At 46.5% G+C, this 16,782-nt stretch overlaps 2 protein-coding genes across 2 annotated transcripts; one reads left to right on the top strand and one right to left on the bottom strand.

The window, feature by feature from the left end:
- Window positions 1-1,280: 1,280 nt before the first annotated feature.
- On the bottom strand, window positions 1,281-9,825 carry MTO1 (mitochondrial tRNA translation optimization 1). The gene is made up of 12 exons (XM_071741547.1): window positions 9,559-9,825; window positions 9,133-9,332; window positions 8,245-8,362; window positions 7,357-7,646; window positions 6,333-6,445; window positions 6,003-6,193; window positions 5,614-5,744; window positions 4,937-5,141; window positions 3,751-3,922; window positions 2,938-3,056; window positions 2,285-2,442; window positions 1,281-2,104 (listed from the first exon to the last, which is right to left on the bottom strand). Exons 1-12 carry the CDS (start codon window positions 9,770-9,772, stop codon window positions 1,880-1,882), a joined length of 2,136 nt encoding a protein of 711 aa, XP_071597648.1. The 5' UTR covers window positions 9,773-9,825; the 3' UTR covers window positions 1,281-1,879.
- A 63-nt stretch (window positions 9,826-9,888) lies between these two features.
- On the top strand, window positions 9,889-16,776 carry CGAS (cyclic GMP-AMP synthase). The gene is made up of 5 exons (XM_071741553.1): window positions 9,889-10,859; window positions 11,293-11,515; window positions 12,245-12,490; window positions 13,975-14,077; window positions 15,163-16,776. Exons 1-5 carry the CDS (start codon window positions 10,314-10,316, stop codon window positions 15,503-15,505), a joined length of 1,461 nt encoding a protein of 486 aa, XP_071597654.1. The 5' UTR covers window positions 9,889-10,313; the 3' UTR covers window positions 15,506-16,776.
- The last annotated feature ends 6 nt before the right edge of the window (window positions 16,777-16,782 follow it).

Below are 16,782 nucleotides of genomic sequence, written 5' to 3' on the forward strand. Positions count from 1 at the left end.
TCGGCTGACTTGAGAGCTATTGGGGGAAAGGGGGGAGGAATGTGGTATCCATTTTCTTGTATATATATATATATATATATATTTAGCAATTTTTCCTATTTATCATTACTGTTTCATTAAACTTGTGTAGTTTAGTCTCCAACCCATAAGTCTCTCTCCCTTATTCTCTCTCCTTTCTTATGGTGGAGGAGAGAGAGATTGATAGAGAGCGTCTGCCATTGGTTTAATTGCTGGGCCAGTGTTAAACCGTGACAAATGGGCAGAAAGGCATTTCAGGGTTGAGTGGGAATTTCAAGAGCACCACACCTGGGCCCTGAGTTCCACTGCAGAAAGCATAGCTGCCTTCCTTACACTCAACTTAAGGCTTGCAAGGTTGAAATAACTCTTTGAGCCAACAAAGCTGAAAGGCAAATTGGCCACAGACATACTGGGGCATAAACACAGAAGCTTTTTTCTGAGCCATTCTGACATGACATGACCTGCAGATCATGTGTCTGAAGCTGTTCTGTACAAGCCAATAGCTGGTGATCAGAGACACTATCAGATGATGCCCTGAAGCAAGCTGTGAGCTCTGCCCAACCTCCTGCTGCATGACAGGGTCTCTGTCAACACTAAGATGACTCTGACTCAGACTCCTTTCTCTGGACAGGAAAGGAACCACTCAGCTGGAGCAAATAAGACAAAGTCCAGGATCATAATTTCAAGATTATAGCTATATATATACGGTTTACAGTTGGACTCAATGATCTTAAGGGTATTTTCCAACTGAAAAGATTCTACGATTCAACTGCAACAAAACTTGTTCCCAAGCCTGTTTGCCCAGTCAATTCAAAGGATGTTCAGAAATGAGATTAGCATCAGAGACTGCTGCCTAATTCAGGCAAGGATACAGTAGGTGCACAGCCATAGCCTCAAATTTGTGTTTCTTGATGGTGCGTGGCAAACTGCCTGCCCAAAGTGTACCTCATTCAGATGCAACTTACATTCCTGTCAGCTCCATGACCAGTGCTGCTGTGAAATCCCTGGTCCTGCTTCCATGGGGCCCCCAAGCCATCCACCCACTGGCCCCCAGCACACTGTCTGTCACCACACTGCCCTGAGCTGGGGTTCCTGGGCAGGTACTGACACTGACTGCACCTTCCTTTGCACCCTGGGCCAAGCAGCAAGTCCCCCTCCAGCTGCCTTCACCAGTGCTGTAGCAAATCTCTCCCCACCTCACCTCTGTGAATTGTGACCCAGTGAACTGCCAAGGCTCTGATGAAGCCCAAGTGATGACCAAGTTCTTCAACAAATATCAAGGTAAGTTTTATTTATTTTAAAGGAGAAAAAAACCCCAAACAAACCAACCCAGGATGCAGTGTTTACATGCCTAAGTTTAAATACTCATGTGGCACACATTTTCATAGCCAAGTGTCTCCTATTGGCTGACACCACACTAGAACATCAGACTGTGCACAGTCACTGTGCAGCTGTGAACACAAGTACTAAAGTCAATGGAACTCTTTCCAACTGAAATCCTCTTGTGCTGCCATGGGTTCAGCAAGGTAACATTTCCTACTCATTTCAGAAGAACAAAACACTGTCCTTTCCGAGATGCTTTAGAGCAGATTTTGACTATTTGACATTTTCCAAATGAGTGGAATTTTAAAAGTAATTCCCCTGTCTTTTAATTTGGACTGGCAAAACCATCAAACTGCCTTTGAGCTTCCTGAGCATTTACTTGAAGTTTGCACACTTGTCATCTCTGTTCTACTCAATGACACTGCCACAACACACAACTAGAACTCATACAGATCCAGCCAGCATTGCTTTTATCTGTGAAGAGGCTCATGAGCACAGGTCATCTTGGTGCTTTCACTGGTAGGAGGGTTACACTTCTCTACAAAGGTGTTTTAGCAAAAGTAATCTCTGGCTCCTCTTCAGAAAGCCCTGAAACCTGTTTTTGGGAAGCTTCTTTCTCTGAGTACATTTTTCCTGGTAAATACTTGCCAGTGTCAGGCACAGCTTTTAGCTTCTTAGTCTTTTGGTGGTTGGTTTTCACAAATCTGAGCAGGTTAACAATAGCAGCTGGTGTAATCCCAGGGATGCGGCTGACTGCACCGATCTGTGTGTGGAAACAGGAACAAGTTAACCAAGAACAAATCTGCACACTGGAGCTAGAGAGAAATGAGGTCAGAGCCCTGAGGATATTCCTTTCCTCGACTCTCCTCACCCTTCATGTCCCTTGGGAAGACACAGAAGGGTTTTCATTGCTGCTCAACCTTGCTGCAGCCCAGTACCTTACCGTCTGGGGACGACTGGAGTGGAGTTTCTCCCGCACCTCTGCTGAGAGGGATGCATCAATGGCAAAGTAGTCCAGGTCCTCTGGCAGTCGGAGGGCTTCATCACGACGTACTTCTTCTATTTCCTGCTGTTGATTGACTACACACCACTCGTAGGCAGCTGTATTGGAAGATCAAGAAAATAAAAAAATCAAGAAAAGAAAAATCAAGAAATCGGATGTTCAGGTGAAATGGGTCACTCGCAGAAAATCTTCAAAGCTGAATGAGCAAACCCACCAAGATGGCCAAAAGCTCCTCAGGAGCTTCCAGCCTCACAGACTAAAGAGCCTAATTCATGTCACTACTTTGAAAGAAGTCATAGTCTTTAATTTGTTACAGGAATTAGGATACACAGATTGGCTTTTCCCTCTCATCCTGGGAAAGGATGGGAGGAAAAACCTAGGAGTGAACATGAATAACTGATGTCACCTTACAAAGTGAAACACAGGTGCTTGCATAGGACTGTGGCCCATGGTAAAGGGCACATGCTCTGATAACAGTGTTTCATTTCAGTAAGCAGTATTGTGACACACACTGGGATGAAAGGACTGGCTCTCCCCTTAATGAACAGAACATATGCAGATCCCTCCAAGAGACTGTAATTCTTGTACTCTACCTTCTATTTTCAGTCTCTCTGCCAGCTCTCTCCATTGAGCAAGCTTTCCCAGGGGCTCTGGGAAAGCCCTTGCCAGAATGTCCATGTTGGCCTCTGGATACTGGAGGACGTCAAAGGCACTGTGGAGAACAAGTTAGGTTTCTAAGGTAGGAAAAAAATCACTAGCAAAAGGCAGATTTACAGCTGTTCCCAGCTCAAAATTGTAAAGATCTCAGTGTAAGCCAGAGCAACTGCAGAGTTAAGTTCACCTCCCTACTACCTCCTCTCAGTGTACCCAAGAGCAGGTCAGCTCCTGAGGAGGGCTCTTTGTGAGAAAAGAAGTCAGATAGAAGGAACAAGATAAAGGCATAAAGGGGAACATTGCACACAGTCTGAGTCAGCCAGATCTTAATTACTGATTTAAAACAACAGAAAATATAAGTTGAGATAAAGGCTCAGTAAGGGAATAAAGGCCTTTGTATACAAGAACAGCAACCATCTGACACTAGCCTGAAATCACTTGCTGCTTTATTGAGCAGCAAGTTACACTGTGACACGAGCTTTCAGCAAAGCTGCAACCCACTGGACACCCTAAATAAGGACAGCAAGAAGTCACTAGGCCTTGCTATAGGAGCTGATGTCAGCACCAGGAAATGTGGCACAGTAAAAAACAACACTGCCCTTGTTCTATAGGCAACCATCAGGTGCCTTCCCCCTGAAGGTGGTAAAGCTCTAATCTTGGAAGTACTGACAGTTTCAGGAAAGATGGACAAACGCTGTGAAACCACCAGCCAGATACACCGAAGACCAGAAAGCTTCAGCTCTAAACTTCACCTCATGGGCGACCTTCGACTGCTGCTGATGGGAACTTCTGGTGCTAACTGGGACCACTTGGATATGCTAAGCTGAAGGGATTTCAGCGTTGCAATTCCATCCTCTAAAGCAGCTCTCATCTTAACTGCTTGTTCGTACCGCTGCTGTGACACACACCCAGCTTCTTCAAAACCTGCAGAGACAGATGGCGTGTAAGACAAAGGTCTACAACCTTTGTAGGCAGGGCTACAAAGGCACTTCATAGAATCATAGAATGATAGCATTGGCTGGGTTGGAAGGGACCTCAGAGATCATTGAGTCCAACCCCTGATCCACTCCCGCTGCAGTTACCAGACCATGGCACCGAGTGCCACATCCAGTCTCTTTTTAAATACCTCCAGGGATGGAGAATCCACCACTTCCCGGGGCAGCCCATTCCAATGCTTGATCACCCTCTCAGTAAAGAAATTCTTTCTAATGTCCAACCTAAACCTCCCCTGGCACAACTTGAGACCGTGCCCTCTTGTCTTGCTGAGGGTTGCCTGGGAAAAGAGACCAACCCCCCCCTGGCTACCCCCTCCTTTCAGGGAGTTGTAGAGAGTGATGAGGTCTCCTCTGAGCCTCCTCTTCTCCAGGCTGAACAGCCCCAGCTCCCTCAGCCTCTCCTCATAGGATCTGTGCTGGAGTCCCTTCACCAGCCTCGTTACCCTCCTTTGGACCTGCTCCAGGACCTCGATATCCTTCCAAAACTGAGGGGCCCAGAACTGGACACAGGACTCGAGGTGTGGCCTCACCAGCGCTGAGTACAGGAGCAGAATCCCTTCCTTGGACCTGCTGGCCACGCTGTTCCTGATATAGGCCAGGATGCCATTGGCCTTCTTGGCTACCTGGGCACACTGTTGGCTCATGTTCAGCTTCCTGTCAATCCAGACTCCCAGGTCCCTTTCTGCCTGGCTGCTCTCAGCCACTCTGTCCCCAGCCTGGAGCTCCCCATGGGGTTGTTGTGGCCAAAGTGCAGGACCCGGCACTTGGCCGTGTTGAACCTCATCCCGTTGGAATCAGCCCAACTCTCCAGTCTGTCCAGGTCCCTCTGCAGAGCCCTCCTGCCTTCCAGCTGATCGACACTTCCCCCCAGCTTAGTGTCATCTGCAAACTTGCTGATGATGGACTCACTTCACTCACTTCAAGAGCCACCATAACGAAATACCTCTGTGGGTGAGCCTGGCATCGGCGTTGTCAGGCCGGAGGGACATGCGGAACTCCACGCGGCTGGTGAACATCCGGTACGGCTCGGTGGTGCCCAGCGTGGTCAGGTCATCAATCAGGACACCAACGTAGCCTTCCGTGCGACTGACAACGAAAGGGGCCTTGCCATGAACCCTCAGGCAAGCATTGATCCCAGCAATCACACCCTAGGCAGACAGGAAACCAAATGAAAAACATTTATCAGCTTCCCCGTGGCTAAAACTTTAGCACACCTGCCCCCAAGGACTCCTGTGTCAAACTGCACCCTGGAAAAAACAAGACTGTGCTACTAATCTGAGCAGTTTCTTTCTTGCAATACTACAGGTGCCTGAAGGGCTTCTTGGCCCCTGATGACATGACTACAGACAATTCCACATTTTTTCCATTACATCCACTGCACTGTCTCCATGCTGAAATGTCTGATGGTGCTTCCAATTATTTTTGTTACCACAATCCCAGTACCAGCAACTCTAGATAACAGAAGTAAGAACAGCGAGGCAAGTCTGGAAGTGGGGTGAGCAACAACAGCAAGAGCATCTCAGTAGCAGGAGATGGGCCCAGTGAGAATGTGTATCAAAGACAAATGCCATGGCAATGTCACTTTCTGAGTGCTGAGTACACATGATCACATTCACCCACCTGAGCTGCAGCTTCTTCATAGCCTGTGGTGCCATTTATCTGGCCTGCAAAGAAGAGGCGCTGCACAAGACGAGACTCGAGAGAGGCAGTCAGCTGACGGGGATCTAAAAAATCATATTGCACCCCATAGCCTAGGACAGAACAAAACAGATCTTATAGGAGGGATTTGGACCATCCCTATTTACCAACAAAGGCAATCAGTGGGGAAGGATGACTCAGGTTATCAGTTTTCATTTGTAGTTTAAAAGCAAAGAAGGAAAAGCCCTTCCATCCAAGAAAAAAAAAATTGTTTCATAGTTCCCTTGTTTTTTTATGCTCTAAAGAAAAATGTTTTTTATTAATTGGCAACAAATAAGACACATAGATGCAGAACTATTCACTTCCCTCACCTGGCTGTAACATCTTTGCTTTTTCCAAGCCTGGGGTGGATTTGATCACCTGCTCCTGGAGCTCAGGTGGCAGTGTCATTGACATGCCCTGAGGGTAAATGACATTGGACTCCAAGCCTTCGGGCTCCAGCCACACCTGGTGTTGTCTGTTTGGGAAGCGTAGAGTCTTTGCTTCAAGAGAAGGACAGTACCTGCAGCAATCAACAGCCATGAGCACCACAGGACATGGAGAAAGAGTAATTTTTCAAAAGCAAAGCAGGGGAGACCTAGAGTTTCAGGCAGATTGTCATCTCATGCCACTGACAGCTCTGCATGATGCCACCCACTTACCGTGGGCCCCTTGTTGTCTCCCTTACGTGGTTGTTGAGGTGGAGGTTATCATGGATAATTTGCTGGGCTTTCAGGGTAGTGTGGGTCAGGTAGCACGACAGCTGATCTTCTGGCTGGAAGAGGCCAAAGCTCACTTTTAAATTAATCCAGTCACAACACTGTACTCTGAACAACTCTGAGGATCTCCAAGCGCTTTTCCATGACAGTTGCCTCTCATTTCCTGGAGAGATGCTAATGCTGTCATGGCCACTGTACAGCTAGACCACAAGCAATCAGAAAGCTTTAGCAACATGCCCCAAACCAGACCAAGAACAGAACAGAACTTGCAAGCCAAGGATTCAAATCCTACTCTACACAATGCACTCCTAGTGTCAGGATGGATATTCCTATTAAACAAATACATTATATCACAGTATTCAAATTAACCACAGGAATTCAGTACTCTGAAGTAAGAGAACTAAGTGCTGAATCCACAGCTAACAGCCAATTAAAAAGTTATTGAAGAAAAAAAAAGAAATCCATTCTCCAAGATTTTCTTTGGAAAACTTATTTTCTTCTAGTTTTAAGTTACTGCTAACATGCCACCCTTGAGGTCTCCATCCTTCCCCTTGCCTAGTCAACACTGTTAATGGTCTCTAATTTCGACATTTAAATCTTATTCTAGAATTGGGGTAAATTAAATCCAGTATCTCTACAATATAGATCTAACACTGGAAGTATTTTGTAAGCCACCCACGTAATGAAGGCTACTACTAACTGCTGTATTTCACACCATTCTGACTCTAAAAGTAAAGAAAGTTTGGTTCTCAAAGTGACAAGTGGGAGGAAAAGGGTACTTGGCTTTCAGAAGAGAACAAAATTTCTCCCTTTGCATTGGAAGTCCTCAGAGTTTCTGAGGACTCATCCTGAAACCAGCCCAGCTCCCTTTCCCAGCCATCAACTCCCTGGCTGATTCTGAGCATTCCTGGAAATGCTCCTCCCCTCCCCACCCGGCCCTATGTGCATCTGCTGCCTGCTGCCCTACCTTGATCCACACGGACTTGCTGAGGAAGCTGAAGGGCACTGGAGGATTGTCAGCTGCACGTTCCTCCAGACCACTGAAGTCAATGGTGTCTTTGGCAAGTCGGGGGGGCGTGCCAGTCTTCAGCCTGCCCACAGCAAACCCCAGTCTCTCCAGAGTCTGAGCCAGCCCGATGGCTGGCTGGTCCCCGAGCCGTCCAGCCGGGTGTGCCTCCAGTCCGATGAGGACCATACCCCTCAGAAAGGTACCAGTGGTCAGGATAACACTGCCAGCATGCACGGTGCTCCCATCCCCTGAAACAGCAGGTTTTCTGAGATGAAGGTATTTCAGTATCAGCAAAGCCCTGGTAAGCTGGTGCTTCTGACTAGCAGTGTTCTCTGAGGGTTCACCCATCTTCTGTTATTTAACCGAATCAGCATTTCAATAATAAATGCAATAAATGGCATATAATTATTCATGTATTTTTCTTATTCCTAAGCAAGTCACCCCTAACACACCCAGGGAAAAATTCTTATCCAGCCCTTTATTTTGGGAGGCTTGCTTATTAGTAAAGGTCACAGCAAGAACTAGTGAAGCACAAGTCTCCTAGTAATAAGCCACCACTGCCCTGTAATGTTTTTGGCAGCACTGGCCACTTAGCAAATAAAATCTCAAAACACAGCATGGAATTCAGTGTCACTAACCTGCAGAAAATTAAATTCCCAATATCCTGTCAATCCAGCTATGCTTTCAGTTGCACTACACACACTAACCTAGTTTCACTCACACTATCAGCTAAATCACCTCTATCATCTAATTCAGCTTCTGCTCTGATGTATCAGAAATGTTTACTCCAAAGGCTGCTCTTAGTGTACAGCAACTGCAGGAGCTCATGGAATTACTAGCACATACCAAGAACAACTCCTGTGACTCGGCATTTCCCAGGATGATCTGGTTCTGGCTCTGTCAAGAGAAGATCCTCCACAGATGCCTCATGAACTGTCAACAGTGGTGTGTTAAGGATTTCTTTCTGTTATGAAAGGAGTTACTACAAAAATCTAGTAAGTTATGAGACATATGAGCAGCACCAAACCCCTGCTGAATTCTAAAACAGCTATCACCCTCTTTCTTTGTCCATTCTTCCCCAGTCACTTGGCCATCACCTGGTTACTGTATTGTCCTAATCTACCAAGCAGAACTTTCATTCATGGATAAGAGTTTAAGCTCAAAAGTAACTATTTGGTCATGAAGCCTCATCTGCAAAAAAATCTAGAGAATTTTTAAGACTATGTGGAGCACCAACAACTTACACTTCATTAAAGTACCTAACAGAAAGGTGTCTAGTTTTGGCAGGGAAAATATAAAGACAAAACCCCGACCAACATCCTCTGTAACTGATCCTAATACTTCATATTTGAGTAATTCATTCCAACACTTCAGCCCTGACACACACATTGAAACCCCTTGGAAGTAAACCATGTGGTTTTTAAATTGGTCAGTTGCATTAACAGTAGCTGCAATTTTTACCCGACTGTGCATAGATATCCCTCCACACTGCTGATCTAACAACAGGGTAATCTCAGCGTCACTCGCACTCCCGTTCCCAGGCTGAAGCCCTCCAACCTCTCCCGGGCCGCAGCCGGGGAAGGCAGGTGCCGCCTGCCGCAGGCACTGCGGGCGGCAGAGCCCGTCCGGCCCCACCGCCTTCACCACCACCCTCACCCTCCACCCCGCCCCGGATCAAGGGCACCGTCCTGCGGCTGCACCCCGCCGGGTCCGACCGGCCCCGGCCGCCCGCACCTGCATGTTCTCCTTGTAGAGGCCCCGATCGATCTGTGCGCGGAGGCCCCACACGGCCGGGCCCTTGCAGCGATTCAGCACTTTGTAGTGTACGCCGGAGCGGTCGCAGACGCGGCCACACAGCCCGTCCAACGCGTCCACCTCTCGCATGAGATGCCCTTTCCCGATGCCGCCGAAGGAGGGGTTGCAGGACATCTCCCCTAGGGAGGGGACACACCGACACCCCTTACCACCACCGCTTCCCGCAGCCTCCCTAACCTCCCCGGCTTCGCACCGCTTCCCACACCGGGGAGGCCCGAGGCGCCCGCGGGAAACGGGCCGAGCCCGAACCGGCCGGCAGCGGGAGGCCGTACCGGCACCCCGCGGTACCTTCCCCGCCCCGCCCACGGTCAAGCCCGCTCCCGCTACGCCCGCCCCCCGAGGTACCGATGGTGCCGATCTTGTGCGTGAGCAGCAGCGTGCGCGCCCCGCCGCGAGCAGCGGCGGCGGCAGCCTCAGTCCCCGCATGGCCGCCACCGATTACCACCACCTCGTAGCGCGGTCCTGCCGCCGCCGCCCCAGCCTCGCTGCCCGCCCGGCGGTGCCCGGAGCGCGGCGCCCAGGGCAGCGCCAGGCGGCGCCAGCGACTGCGGAGCAACATGGCGGCAGCGACGGCCCGGCCGGCGGAAACTGGGGGCGGGAACGGCGCCGGCTTCGCCTGCTCGAGGGCGGGAGAGGCGGAGCCGTCTGCTCTTGGGGGGCGGCAGCGGCGGAGCCCGACTTTCCCCGCCCCGCCCCGCTCGGTGAGGAGCGGGACCAGAGGGCGGTGCCTGTTGCCCAGGGGTCGGCCCGCAGCTCCGGTAGGGGCGAGTGCCGGGTTCGCCGGCAGGTGAGGCCTCGCCGGAGCGGGAAAACGCTCCCAGGAGGTTGGATGGAGACGGGCGGCCCCGCCCCGGGATGGCCTGGCCCGGCCCATTGGACGCGTTTGGAGATTTCCCGCTCCCGGGCTGTCGGGCAGAGGGAGGCAGAGACGTTCAGCACATGGGAGCGCGGGCGGCTCGGTCCCGCGGCCGGCAAGCGTTTCGTTTCCTCGACTAAAACGCTCCGCCTGGAAGAGGAACTTGCTTGAGGCGAAGGGCGGAAATTCCCCTCCCGCGGGACCTCGCTCGCCGACCTGAGAGGGCGGACAGGGAGCGCAGGCCATGGACGGTGCCGACGGCAGAAGGGAGCGGGGCAGGCGGGGATCGCGGCCCGCCGCCCCGCGGGGCCAGGGTGCGGCGAGGGGAGCAGCCTGCAGCATTTCGCGGGGCCGCGGCCGGGGCGGCGCTGCGACCCCCAAGGCGCCGCAGAGGGATGGATCCGTCGCCCGACGTGGCCGCCCGGCTCGGCCAGCCTCCATCGTTCGGAGCCTGCGGGCGGGACCGGCACCGTGCGGCGAGGAGGCGCCGTCGGCTTCTCGGAGCAGGGCAGCAGCTGCTAGAACGCCAGCGACGCGGAAGCGAACTACGGTGCCTGACGGGGCCGTCGCGGCTCCCGTATCCACCAGCCGCCCCCCCCTAGCAGCAGCGGGCGGCCTGCGGCTCCGGGAGGTGCTGTCGCGGCTCACCTTGGGCCGCCAGGACGTGTCCGAGGCGTCGGGGCTAGTGAACCTCGTCGTCTCGCATCTGATCCAGGCCATCCGGAGCACGAACTGCAGCTTCAGCTCCATCGACCGTCTAGGCGCCGGCAGCTACTACGAGCGCGTCAAGGTGGGTGAGGGGGGAGCTGCCCTCTTGCCGGCCCAGCCGGGGGATTCCGGCGGGCGGGACGCACCCCGGGGACCAGGGCGGATCCGGCCGGTGCCCCAGCGCAGTCGGGTGACTCCAGGGTGGGGAGGGCGGGGCAGGTGCATTTTTTTCTTGCAACCTATTTCTGCGTGCAACAGTATGAGTAGTTATACGTTACCTGGAACAGCTTGAGAATCATAAAAGTTGGAAAACTGGGAAATGAGCTGCTACCGGGAAATTGCTTCTCCACTCAAATGCACTTCGATCGTGTGAGCTTATTTCTGTGGCCTTGTATTTAACACCAGACAGGAAAAGTACACCGAGGCAGCTGAAGGTAAAATCACAACTGCTGTAAAAGCCTTAAAATAATAAAATCTAAGTTGCACATTGACTGTTTTATTGTTGTACTTTGCAGATATCTGAACCAGATGAGTTTGACATCATGCTTGTAATGCCTGTCTCGAGACTTCAGCTGGAGGCATGTGATGACACTGGAGCCTATTATTATGTATCATTCAAAAGAAATCCAAAAGAAAAGTATTTGTTGAAGTTTTTAGATGAAGATGGCAAATTATCAGCCTTTAAAAATATTCAAGCACTACGAGATATTATTAAACGAGAAGTAAAAAACATTAAAGGTAGGTATTGAGAAAACAAGCTTCACCTATCTGCTAAAAATCCAGTTACATTTTATAAATGCATTGCCCTCTTGCTAATAAAATAATGTTTTTTCTCCCCAGTCAACTGTCTCTTAGTGGCATTGTAGCTGTTACTGCGACCCCTCCTGCCTCCAGTATCTCAAATTTGCTCAAGGATCACCACAAATGCATCAGAACTGCTCATATTATTTGAATAACCCACTGCTCCACTAAGCAATCCTCTTTCCATAAGAAAATATTAAGGGTTCTATCAGAGGCTCGATACTTCCTACACAGCATATGTATTTTGAATCTATCTGCCATATACAAAGAGCCATTTTCTGAACTGTTGCAGAAGGCAGTGATCTATATAGGAACCATATCTTTCACCAAAATATTCAGGAACATTGTTGCCAGATCTCTTCAGTCTGTTTTCAACAGCAAAGCAGTTCTCTGGAAAGTATTACTGTATTTCTGATTCCGTAGACATAAAATCAAGCAAACACAGGAGCTGAAGAAGAGTGTTTCTTATTTCACTGAACTCTTCCACAGACTGCCTTAATGTTTTACTTAAAATCTATATTCTGTAAAATAAAAAGCCAGTGACTGAACCCAGGTATTTCTTTTGATTGATTATAAATTCAACAAAAGTAAAAACCTTTAATGTTCTTCATAAAGAATTCTTGTAATACATAAATGTATAAAAATACCTTTCTTCTTTGTTACTAGATGTGGAAGTAACTGTGAAAAGGAAAAAGGCTGGAAGCCCTGCGATAACTCTTCTGATCAAAAATCCTCCAGCAGAAATATCAGTGGACATCATCTTGGCTTTGAAAGTTCAGCAAAGCTGGCCACCCAGCACAGAGGATGGCCTCAAAATTGAACAGTGGCTGGGAAGAAAAGTCAGAAGAGAGTTCAGAAGTGAACCACTCTATCTAGTAGCCAAACAAAACAAAAAAGAAAAGGTTTTAAGAGGTACCTCAAATACAGACGATACGTCTAAGCTATGAAATATCTTCCCTACTTGATCGCTTACAAGTGCTATAAAAAGGGTATCCAGACTCTGTTCAGTGTTCTGCCTTTGAGGTACAGACCTTTATCTTACCCTGGATATACCCACATCAAAGACGATCAAAACTACTCTTTAAAACATCAGATTTGTGACACTGCTTTCCTGTACTGAAATCTCAGGACAAAACTGCTCTGCCAGGCTATATGCTAACTATTCCTAAGAGTATGACATTAAATCTACTGAGTTACACACTGATATGGGCCTCTCCTGTGCCTGTGCTGTACTTAACAGCAACATCCACTCCTTTGCTTTATATGAAAAAAGATTTTTAAAAAAGGCAGGGAACCCACTTGTAGGTGGGACTGTATACAAAAGTTACCTATTTCTGCATAAGTAAATTGTACTTCTTTAGCAAGATAGATACATTACTTCTCATCAAATTCGGGTATAGCTACATTTTTTCCTCCAGACCACTATCATACCAAGCCTATCCTAGCTTGGAGAAACATCCCAGCTTCTCATTTAATTATGAGAACTGGTTATATTAGCAAAGAGCTGAGGCAATCTGTTATTTTATTCTATTTTTTAAATTAGCATGCCCATCTTAACACTAAATAAATGATTACTGCTCTACTGGGCAGACAAAGCAAACAGTCTAACTTATGCAAGGAAGACAAAAATGATTGCTGGTGTTTTAAAAGCATGGTTGAACTATGTTCATCATTGTTTACAGAAACATGAGTAGAAAAACAAACACTTCAGAACAGCTGCCTTACCTGAGACAAATTCACACAGAAACTGAAATGAAAAAATATTCACTGTTGGTTAAAAATCAGAATGATAGCACAGTAAGGCTAATACAGATCAGAAATTCTGAAGGTAGATTTCTGTGAATAGTGTAATTTCTCAAATCATGTTCAACAAATGCAGTGAAGTTCAGAATTAATCTTAATTTCAAAGTAAATCATATAATCCCTAAGAATATAGTTAAACCATCCAGTTAACTATGCCCTGGAAAAGGGCAGATTTAGATTAGGAAGAAATTCTTTAGTGTGAGGCTGGTGAAACACGGGAACAGGTTGCCCAGAGAAGCTGTGGATGCCTCCTGCCTGGAAGTGTTCAAGGCTGGGATGGATGATCAACCTGATCCAGTTGACCTAGATGACCTGTAAGGTCCCTTCTAACCCAAACCATTCTGTGATTCTATGGTAATAACATTCTAATTGTCTCTGGGTGGAGCAGCTGGGGGAATTAAGGAGGAATGAATTAATTAATTGTCACCTTTTTGTTTGTGGGTTTTTTTTTTTGTTTTTTTGTTTTGTTTTTTAAGTCCACAGAAACTGCCCATATTTAAGATTAAGTCAGTCATAAAGTGTGTCTTTTTCTAGTTACAGACATTGGTACTTACTGCTCTGTAACACTTTAACAATCTTGTACTCAACTTCAGGAAACACCTGGCGACTCTCTTTCTCTCATACCGAGAAGGCCATGATGAACAACCACGGCAGCTCAAAGACGTGTTGTGAATCTGATGGACCAAAGTGTTGTAGGTTGGTATTTCACATGAATATATTACTTACTTGAAGCTTGTGTGACCCAGGCTGGCATTGTCTAGTCTTAAAATCTAAGAATTTGATCTAAGGCTAATTATTCGTAATAGGGAGCAAGAATAAGGCTTTTAGGCATCACTGTACAACACTGCATGTCCTTACTGAACATCTGCCTTGCATTTACTCAGAGGTTGAGAGGTGGAAACAAATTACACTCCAGACTTGCCTTAGAAAGCAGAAAGATGTGATTGTTAAATAATCTTTCCCAAACTCAGTCCTGTTTAGAATAACCATCTTAAAAGTCTGATTTCTCAGCTTTGAGAGAAAAATTACACTTCATATCAAGGCAATTTCTAAAACAGTGTTGAGAAAAGAACTGCTGGATGGGGTCAGGATGAAGAAATCTGATTTTTCACTCCAGTGGCTTCCACAGCTCTTCAAAGAGAACAAAAACTGCATGAGGTACAGAGTCTCCTTCATGGCAAACCAACTTGTTAGTTCACTTAACTACCTCTTGTACTGAATTAAGAAAGTCACAAGAGAATTAATACATAATAACATCTTTGCTTTATGAGTATTATCAGAAATTGTAATGCCTCTACCTAGCAGAGTATTAAACTGTATGTATCTCTTTTCCTTGTGGTGTGCCCACAGAAGGTAGTGCCATTCCCTTCAGTGCAACTCCAGGCCAGAAGGGCAGCTTTCATCTTAAGCAGTGCTCCCAAGTTCATGTTACATGGGAAGGATCTGCAGCTGGGACACTGTACAGTGTAAGCACCCTGCTGACCCCCACTTCAGATTTCTGTGTTGCTGTGGCTACCAGTGGAAGAAGTGCATGCAAAAAAATGTTGTTTAAAGTAGAAATCCTTCAGTGCTAGAATCTGAATTCCTATGCTGTAAATTCAAGGATTATTGAGCCTGTTGCTGCACTTATTTTAGATTTTCTTCAAAATTTCATGAAGAAACTACTGTTAGAGTAAGAACATTTCCTTGCTTTCACAAATAATGTATATTTAAATATCTAAAATACACATTTAGTACAGACTATGTAGAAAGTGCTTACTCCATTTTTACTTATTTAACAGGAAAGGTTGCCTTAAGCTTCTGAAGTATCTCCTAGAGCAACTTAAAATGAAATATCCAAAAGAACTGGAAAAAATCTGTTCATATCATGTCAAAACTGCTTTTTTCCACTCCTGTGTCATGTGGCCAAATGACACAGACTGGTGCATGGGAGACCTGGATAACTGCTTTCAGAAATACCTGGGATATTTTCTGGATTGCCTGCAAAAGGCTCATCTGCCACACTTTTTTATTCCCCAATACAATTTGCTCAGTGTGGAAGATAAAGCGAGCAGCGATTTTCTTTCAAGACAAATCAACTTCCAATTGAACAATGGATTCCCAATATTTCAGGAGAGGTGTTAAATGCACTGTTTACAGTAACTCTCACCATATAGATTTACAGGTTTACAACTGCAAATTCTGCACCTTAAGTTACTCTTCGGAGTACTTTTGTAGTCTGGTACTACAAAAAACAAAATCAAGAATGCTAACAGAAAATTGTAGTTTTCAGTCATACTGATTAACTATAACCCTTCAAAAAAAAAAAAAAAAAGAGTATGTTTTAAATAATATTTATCATCCCTATCAAAAGGTAGATGTCACCTGCAAAGTATCTTCAAGGTATTGCTAAGAATGTATGGAAGAATTTGCAACGGATAATTTGCCCCATGCAACTTCTATGATTCCAAACATAAAGGCAACCATGACTGGGTAAAGTGAAAAATGACAATTTTATTTCAAATCAAGATCCACTGCAAACTATCTAAAATTCACTCTTGCTTTCAAAAGCAAAAACATAGGCACTGGAGGTACTTTGACATAAACCAGAACAGCTTCTCCTGGTTAACTGGGTGGATGACCTTTTGCAAGAGGGCAGTTACCAGCAACAGTAGCCCTGAAGTAACTTCTCTGAGACTCCAGAATTGCTTTGGAAGTTGGGTCTTTTCACTGGACTCTGGGTGGGAAGGGATCAGTCTAATGTGCTGCAACACACTGGAAGTTATTGTATCAATGAACACTTGTAGAGAGAAATGTATCTTCAAGGAAGAATAGACTCCATGTGAAAGGTTATCAAAACCAAAGTGCAGCATGAATTTGACATTTTAGGAATCAGAATTCACCTCACTTTTTCCTATGTTGAAGAGTATGTGTATTAGGAAAAAATTAGTATTTCCTATTAGTATGAAGGTATTGGTGCAGGTGATAAATACACAGCATCTGGGAACTGCTGTGTTTTCAGTACTCTCAGTATGGCTGGAAGAAGCCATGGTAAACCCATATTTTTAGCCTGCTTTCTGAAGGCAAAACCACCTACTGGCTTAAATAATGCCCAGATTTCACCTCAATTATGAGCAAATAAAAGAGAAGACCAGAAGAATATGTAGAGAGTACCTTTACTTGAATATTCTCATCTCATTGGATTCAGTTTACTAGTTTTTCATTTACTCAATATGACATAGGAGTAAACACAAGTTCAGACCAAGTGTCAAATGAAGGAATAGTTCCTTCCCACATCCCTTCTAAAGACTGGAAACATACTCCATCATCATTAGCAGTCTGTGTAACAGAACCTGACATCCAAATATAAAATTTACATCAATTTTATCTGAAAGAAATAAAAGATGACCTTCACATGTTGG

Source organism: Heliangelus exortis, chromosome 3, assembly GCF_036169615.1.
Source record: "Heliangelus exortis chromosome 3, bHelExo1.hap1, whole genome shotgun sequence".
Classification (NCBI taxonomy): Eukaryota; Metazoa; Chordata; class Aves; order Apodiformes; family Trochilidae; genus Heliangelus; species Heliangelus exortis.

What these genes read in the sequence shown, in the direction of transcription:
- MTO1 (XM_071741547.1), bottom strand. Translation starts at nt 9,772, where the DNA reads ATGTTGCTCCGCAGTCGCTGGCGCCGCCTGGCGCTGCCCTGGGCGCCG. An exon ending in GCACAAGATCGGCACCATCG is followed by an intron (nt 9,333 to 9,558) that starts GTACCTCGGGGG and finishes TCCCCTCCCTAG; the next exon opens with GGGAGATGTCCTGCAACCCC. An exon ending in AGCAAAGATGTTACAGCCAG is followed by an intron (nt 5,745 to 6,002) that starts GTGAGGGAAGTG and finishes GTTCTGTCCTAG; the next exon opens with GCTATGGGGTGCAATATGAT.
- CGAS (XM_071741553.1), top strand. Translation starts at nt 10,314, where the DNA reads ATGGACGGTGCCGACGGCAGAAGGGAGCGGGGCAGGCGGGGATCGCGG. An exon ending in GCTACTACGAGCGCGTCAAG is followed by an intron (nt 10,860 to 11,292) that starts GTGGGTGAGGGG and finishes TGTACTTTGCAG; the next exon opens with ATATCTGAACCAGATGAGTT. An exon ending in AAAAGAAAAGGTTTTAAGAG is followed by an intron (nt 12,491 to 13,974) that starts GTACCTCAAATA and finishes ACTCAACTTCAG; the next exon opens with GAAACACCTGGCGACTCTCT.